At 46.4% G+C, this 7,601-nt stretch overlaps 1 protein-coding gene across 1 annotated transcript; it reads left to right on the top strand.

The window, feature by feature from the left end:
- The first annotated feature begins 5,327 nt into the window (after positions 1-5,327).
- LOC119310121 (probable BRI1 kinase inhibitor 1) lies at positions 5,328-6,609 on the top strand. Its single transcript, XM_037585961.1, has one exon. The coding sequence runs from the start codon at positions 5,467-5,469 to the stop codon at positions 6,259-6,261; it is 795 nt and encodes a 264-aa protein (XP_037441858.1). The 5' UTR covers positions 5,328-5,466; the 3' UTR covers positions 6,262-6,609.
- The last annotated feature ends 992 nt before the right edge of the window (positions 6,610-7,601 follow it).

Here is a 7,601-nt window from a genome sequence, read left to right as displayed (position 1 = left end):
CAGGGGAGGGGGTCTTTTTTTGGTTTACATCTGGCAGAAGTACGTGCTTGCTCGTGAAGCAGAGTTACGCTTCCTCATGAAAAACACAGTTGTGCTTGACGGTGAAGCACAAACTATAATGTGCTTCTGTGATTTTTTATGGATTTCCTTTTTCTTTTTCTTTTTTCTCATCGGTTTTTTGTCGTTTGTTTTTGTTTTATTTTTTTACCGTGTGAAACACAACTATGTTGTGTGATAAACTGTGTTACCACAAAGTGAAGCACAAATGTACTTCCGCGTGAAGCACAAGTTACTACTAGTTGGAAGCACATATTCGCCTGGAAAAAAAGTTCGTCGAAACCTATCAACATGGGATCTAGTTTGAAAAATCTCAACGCGAGAAACGCAATGGTGAAAATGGTTCGTGATTTGGATGACGGTTCAAGAGATAAAACGTATTGAAAACCGAAACTACAAAAAAAAAACACATTGCAACTATCCTGCATTGGCCACATGTTTTAAGATAGTCCACCGTTTTAAAGACAACATGAAATCTCACTTTGCAACTATGCAAGAATATGTTAGAAATGATGTTTAGAGAGCCGTTGTTGTGCTTCAACGATGCATTGTGATTGTCCGTGGACCTTCTGAGTATTGGAAGCCTGAGACCTTGTAGAACATCATGACAACATGTTTTACCTTGCACAACATGATCATCAAGGATGAGAGAAAGGACTGCCATGACTTTGGTATCTCTTCAATAGACACCTAGTGGAGCAAGAACATAAGCCAAACATAATCGAAGCCTTCCTCCAAGAACCCCGATGGATCGAGAACCATCAAACTCACAACTGACTTCAAAAATATCTTATCGAGTAGTGACCACCATTGTTGCCTTCACAACACTTGATTCTTGTGCTTTTTTTATCATGTTTATTTGGATTTTTAGTTCAATTGGACCGTCTGTTGTATTTGAATTTGTATGGTTATGTTTGAGAATATTAAAAAAAATTGCTATCTAGTTGAATTGTGTGTTCTTCAACTCTTATGTATTGCACTAACATGTTGTGGTAAGTTTGGAAGCGGTTGGATGAAGGTGAAAGTGCATATTTTTAAGGGGTTAAGTTTTAGGCGATCTGCTAGCTGAGAAAACGTTTATTTTTTTTTGACTTTTTAATATAGGGAATGAGTTTTAAACTTCTAGAACAGGGAATTCCCTAGAGATGCTCTTAGGCTTACGGCCAATTTTGTTACAAACTAAATCTACATGTTGATGTGTCCTCTTCCCCATTATCTTTCACCTACTCTGAACACGGTAAGTTATGGACACCAACATACACGTACATACACTCACCCCTATAAACGCGTACGCATACATATAACCCTATCCTACGAGCACCTCTGAGATACCGAGTCTGGTATGATTAGCATTGATCGAGACAAGATGGTCCGGGGCAACGAATCTTTGGGCAGATTGTGCACTCTTCCCAGACATTGTCACTTGGCAAGTCCATCTTTGTCTCCTCTGATTAGCAAATCAACGTGCCAAAGCCCGGGAAAGCGAGTGACCAAGCACAAGGACGGGGCAACCGACTGCATGCTACAGCACCCGCCAATACAACAGCTCACCTACTGGGATCTGCACGCGACACCCTCCTTAGTCCTTGAGCTTATGGACGCCTAATTGTACCACTACCACTAACAACAAATTAGACGGCGCCACTACTGGTCTGATGGAGCGCCGCCGGTACCACCCTGCACCTGTGGACCAGCTGGTTCGGTGCCCGGCCCGGCCCCGTTCAAACTGTGAAGGCGACGCCAGGAATCGTTGCCGTGTCATGTGAGGGTGGAGCCGGCCGGCCGGGTGCGCCGCCGAGCTGAGCTGGTCCTCCTTGACCCGCTCCGGCGAACGCCCTGCCGCCGGCCACGTGTGGGTCGCTCCTCTGCTTGTTCGGATCGAAGCGTCGAAGAGCTTATTAGACGCGTAGATCTCACGGGAAATGATTGTCGACCGAGCAAGTATAGTAGTGAAGTAAACATAATTAAGGAGGCGAAGTGCGTCACAGCTCTCTCTCCGTTCGATACGAACATCAGAAGCGACGGCAGTACGGCGCACATCGCTTTACCGGCGACGTTTACGTGTGCCTGCCGTGCCACCTGTGAGATCGAACGCGTCGCGCTTGGAATTGCTCTCGCTCTCAGGGGAGCTGGTTGGGGGCAGGGACAGGAGGAAGAACCCAAAAGGGGAAGGGGCCCGTACGTCAGTGGACGCCATCCTTGTCCCAATCATGCGTGCATACGCGCGGTGCAACGCGACGTACGCGGTCCAAAAACAAAAGCATCAATCTTCACCATGCACGCACTCATGCGTGCATGTGAGCTGCTGGCTCCGTTTTATTTAACCCTGTTGATCGAGCAGTGGCATGTATCCCCGGGCTGGACTCTGATTGCAGGCGTGCTCCTGGCTGGCTCTGCATGGTGCATCAACAGTGGCGCGCGCGGACGAGCGGCTTGTGAAACGCGGGCAGTGCGGCGTTTGTCGTCCTGCTGGTTTATTTTAGGCGGGAGAGACGGAACTGCATGCACTGGTGGCGGGTTATAATCATGCATGCATGGACAGCTCGGGTTGCTTCGGTCTGGGGGCACTGCATGCGTCGTGATGGTCCGTATGGAGCTACAGGTACGTGTACATGTCAAGATACGGCGGAGCACATTGAACGCGCCACCGGTCGAGCGGCCCGATTGGCGTGGGGCATGTCGAATTATCACCAAATGGTACATAGCGTGTCATCCCAGATTGCGGCTCTCTACTGTTCATCTTACAGGTTCGGACAATCAATGAGGACTGCATATGTATGGCGTTTTAGCACACTACTTTAGACGTGTCGGTGTAGTGAGCAAGACTTTAATTCGAAGGGAGCAATTGCATATGTATATATATATATATATATATATATATATATATATATATATATATATATATATATATATATATATATATATATATCCACTCAATCAAAATACTAGCAAAAATACCAAAGCAAATGAAATTAGGCACTTTTGAAGTTTACTATAAGCCATAAAGTCCCGTGAAGTCAGGGTCCCAGTAATCTTAGTCAACTAAGCCTAGTTAGGACTCAACTTGTTGAGCACGTTGGGATGAATCTATTAGTCTATCAAATGGTGGGAGAATTAGGTATGAAAATAGGAAGTTAGTTAATTAGCCCCACAACATAGGCAGATGATACCTTAATCTACTGTTACACTAAGGTTGGTCATGGTGGCTAGTATGTTACTACTACCTCCGTCCTAATTTATTGGTCCCCGTAGTATTTTATGCCAAACTTTGACCATGGGTTTAATTAACAAAATGTTAGTGCATGTCACAAAAAATAGTATCATTAGAAACTATGTTCAAATACGAATCCAACGATATAATTTTTGATGACATGCATTAAAATTTTATAAGTTAGGTCTATGGTCAAATTTTGGCACAAATACAAATAGGACCAATAAACCAGGACGGAGGTAGTACTTAGGTATAGTGGGTAGTGTCATAAGTGTGATAACGTAGATACTTTAGTTTATTATTACTTTATAGTCATTTTTATTGGGAAACGCTATGTGATCGTAACATATTATGTTAGTTCATATGTGTTCTCATCTTTAATTACTAGGCATGTTATCATTTTTTTTACCTATGTGGCATGCATGCTACTACCTATGTTACTCCCACTATGAGTAGTCTAACTCGAAGTGGGTTTGCTAAACTATGAAGCTTTGTTATTTTATAATTTTGTGTATACAAAATTTCCCACAAAAATAGGGAGGAAAGGCCAATCAAACATTAAAACATGGGGAACCATATTGAAAATGATATTACTGTAATCCATTACATTACAATCGGAACCTAAGAATAGTCCACCTATGTTCCCATTTAAGATTTAGAGTTTTTCCTAATGCCTTGTGCCCATATTTGGAGTTTAGTAAATGGAGTAATGAACCCCTGCCAATATTAAGGTTATATATGACAACCAATTATTAAAGGAGAAACAATATGCCAATAAATTCCTTTCATCAAATACATTCAAGTCTGAGGGTGGCAACGGGTCGTTTCAGACTAGTTAAGGCTCCATTGAGAAAGAAGAGAGGACAAAAAAGGAAAGAGGAGGAGGAATCAAGAGGGAGGAAATTCGGGATGGTCAGGACTAATCTTAGTGCCGGAAAGGAGATGACGATAATGATGTTCTACATATACCGACACTAGACGGGTAATAAACACCTTTCAAGGCTTTCTGGCACCTTTCAAGGCTTAGAGATCGGATCTATCAGGGTAGCGCCCCAACTTGGTAGCGAAAGTGGCTGATGATGCAATGTTTCTTGGTAGTGGTGATAGGTGCCAATGCAGCGATGGACGACATTGATGGAGGAAGGAGGAGAAGAGTGTTGAGGGTTAAAAGGAAAAGAAAAGAAAGCGTAAGGTTAATCTCGGGGCCAACAAGGCAATGGCGATAATGACATCAACGAAGTCTACATGTATTGGCACTAAACGGACACCTTTCCAGGCATAGAGATCAAATCTATCGGGGTACATTAGCGGCCTGACTTGGTATCAGAAGTAGGTACATGATGCGGTGGGTCTTGGTAGTGGTGATGGGTGACAATGAGGCGATGGACGACATTGGCGGAGGAAGGAGGAGAAGAGGGATGAGGGTTAAAAAAAAGGAAGGGTTGATCTCGAGACCAACAAGGCGATGGAGACAACAGGCGAGGTCTATGTTACCAGTGCGAGTGATAAGCATTTTCTATGCTTAGGATCTATCGTTGTACGTCGATGCCCTGACTTGGTACTGGAAGTAGGCGGTGATCTGGTTGTTTTGGTAGTGGTTACGGGGGTGGATTTGCGGTGATGAAATAGGAGGAGGAGAAACGAGTAGGGTGATGGATGACATTGAGAGAGGAAGAAGGAGAGGAGGAATGAGGAAAAAGGAAGAGGAGGCCTAAAAGGGGGAAGGATGAAGAAAACCAGGGCAGGCCGGCAAGGTCGTGGCATTTAAAAGCAAGCGACCGAATATTCCTTGATAGAAATAAACATAGTCCCTTCGTCCGAAATACTTGTCCGAAAAATAGATACATCTAGATGCATCAATTTCTTCGATAAGTATTTTTCGGATGGAGGGAGTACTCAACAAGTCAAAGCTGACCGTTTCTTTGATCATGGTGTCAAATATGTCCCTGTTTACGTTACTTTCCGACTTAAATACTAGTCCATATCTACATTTCTCACTTCATCAGCTTGCTCCTTAGCAGTACTAATCTTCTTCACCTGTTGTTTGTCTGTGCTTACCTTCTTCACCTTACAGGTTTCTCGTTCAGCTCTTTTGTGCGTGCCATGCTGCGTCCCCCACAATAGCTGCCGACGACCTAACCTGCCTGCCTACCACCACGCGCCCGCGCGCGCAAGCACAAACCCTGCAGCTCAAAGCCATGGACGCGCCGCGGCCACGGTCGCCTCCTCCTCTGTTCATGCCAACCGCGCCTTCCCCACCACCACGGCCACCGCTATCCTCCTCGCCCTCCCCCGACTTCTCCTTCTCCTTCTCTCCGTTCCCTCCATCGCCTCCACCTTCTCACGTCCACCCCCGCGTCCTTCCGCTTCCGGCCGCCGTCGACATGTCCAGGAGACCCATCGGCCGCGTCGGCAGCGACATCAGCCATAACAACTACGCCAAAGCCAACCATCGTCAAGCCACGAGCCACAGCAGCTGCAGCAGCGATGACAGGGACAGGGCCAAGGCCAGGGCGTCGCCTTTCTTTCCCGGCCTCGGCGGCGCGTGGAGATCAGGCGAGGGCAGAGACGACACGGCCGGCAAGGCCGAGGAGGACAGGAAGAAGGTGAAGGGGAAGAGAGGGCCGCTGGAGGTGGGCCAGCGGGTGAAGAAGTACATGGCGTCGCTGGTGGAGCAGCTGCTCGCCTCCTTCTCTAGGCACGGCGAGCGGGACAGGCGGGGGCAGCGGCGGAGGCCGCACACGTTCTCGGTGAGCGGGCCGGGCGCCGCCGCGACGATGGAGCGCGAGCGGTGGAGGCAGCGGCGCGGGCAGCTGTCGTCGGCGCCGGCGTCGCTGCGTGCGTCTCCGGTGAACAGCGGTCACCTGTCGGTGGGCGGGTCGCTGGTGAAGGTGTCGACGTCGTCGGAGGAGAGCACGATGGAGGAGCTGCAGAGCGCCATCCAGGCCGCCATCGCGCACTGCAAGAACTCCATCGCCGTGGCCAAGCAGTAGTACGTAGACTAGACTGCCGGGGCCGGCCGGGGCACAGCCAGGCTAGTGTGAATGGTAGGGTAGTGGCGTGGCGTGGCGTGGTGTGCGGCCTTGCACCCTCCCGACGATCTCCATGCGTGCGTATTGCTTCCGAATCAGAAGTTCTCGGTGGACAGGTCGCGGATGTGAACTTCACTCTGTTCCATATAGTACTTCCATCTCAGATTTTCTTGCTTGCGACTGCAAAGATGTAAACAATATTACTATGGAAAATAGGCAAAATAGGTAATGAGCATTTTTTTTGTGTGCGAGTAAAATAGGTAGTGAGCATGTACTATGTCTTTGCAAGATTTTTCTCACTAATACTTCCGTGGGAAGCTTATTACTCCTACTTGTGTATGTGATCTAATTGACCGGGAAAAAAATAAATCTTCTTGTCATTTGGAGATTGGAGTGGCCGGTAAATCAACACCGGCTGAGGTCATCTTCCCGTCGGTTTTCATTGACCGGTTGAATAGTTGATGATGCTGACCGTTTCTAGATCCTGATAGCCTGGTAGTAACTCAATTCTTAATCTTTTTTTTTCCTTTTGGGGGGTAAAATAACTCACATGTTAAACTTGATCCGCAACTCATTCGATCTAACCAGGCCACCACCAGTGGCCACATACACTGATCCACATCACCAGCCACAGCCAGCCTAGATACAAATTCATACAAACTGTCCACATGAGAATGCAAGTGCACGAGTGGAGCCAAGCTCAGTAGTGGGTGTACAACGTACCGTCGCACGTCCATCCAGCTTTCGTTGGTACTCGGTCCTTCCCTTTTAAGCCGATCCGATGTCTTTCTCTTGGCACGACCGCAAGGGTAGAAGTAGCCTTGCCCGTTCGGTTATTTTGACTAACTAGATGATACGGTGCACGTTGCTGAGGGAACTGTCGACAAATAATTTGATGTTTAAGATCATGAGAAAGTTATGAAACATAGTATATGGTGATAAAGAATTTTATTGGAAGAGATATTGTTTAGAGTGAGTATTTTAAAAAATTGATGAAAAGCCAAAAATGAGTATGAGTTTTGTTCTGTTAATTTATTACCTTGGCAATATATCGGCGACGCAATATGAGACGGAAACAATGTCGAGTAGAGATAGTGGAGATGTCTCAACCCCTGGTTAAATCTAAAACAACGATAACAACTACATATGTGCATTCATAAAAAAGCATAGCTCACATAGAAAACCCAAACGCGAGTTAACTCATAATTTGATTTCTATAAAACAAGGTCGCTTATAAATCATGAGGCCCACTGTTGAGTAAAGCATGCTTCTCAGCCATTCATCACAATATATTTAGGTGA

The sequence above is a fragment of the Triticum dicoccoides genome, chromosome 5B (genome assembly GCF_002162155.2).
Source record: "Triticum dicoccoides isolate Atlit2015 ecotype Zavitan chromosome 5B, WEW_v2.0, whole genome shotgun sequence".
NCBI classification, from domain to species: domain Eukaryota; kingdom Viridiplantae; phylum Streptophyta; class Magnoliopsida; order Poales; family Poaceae; genus Triticum; species Triticum dicoccoides.
The sequence above is the reverse complement of the archived record's forward strand: the minus strand, read 5'-3'. Positions and strand labels throughout refer to the sequence as shown.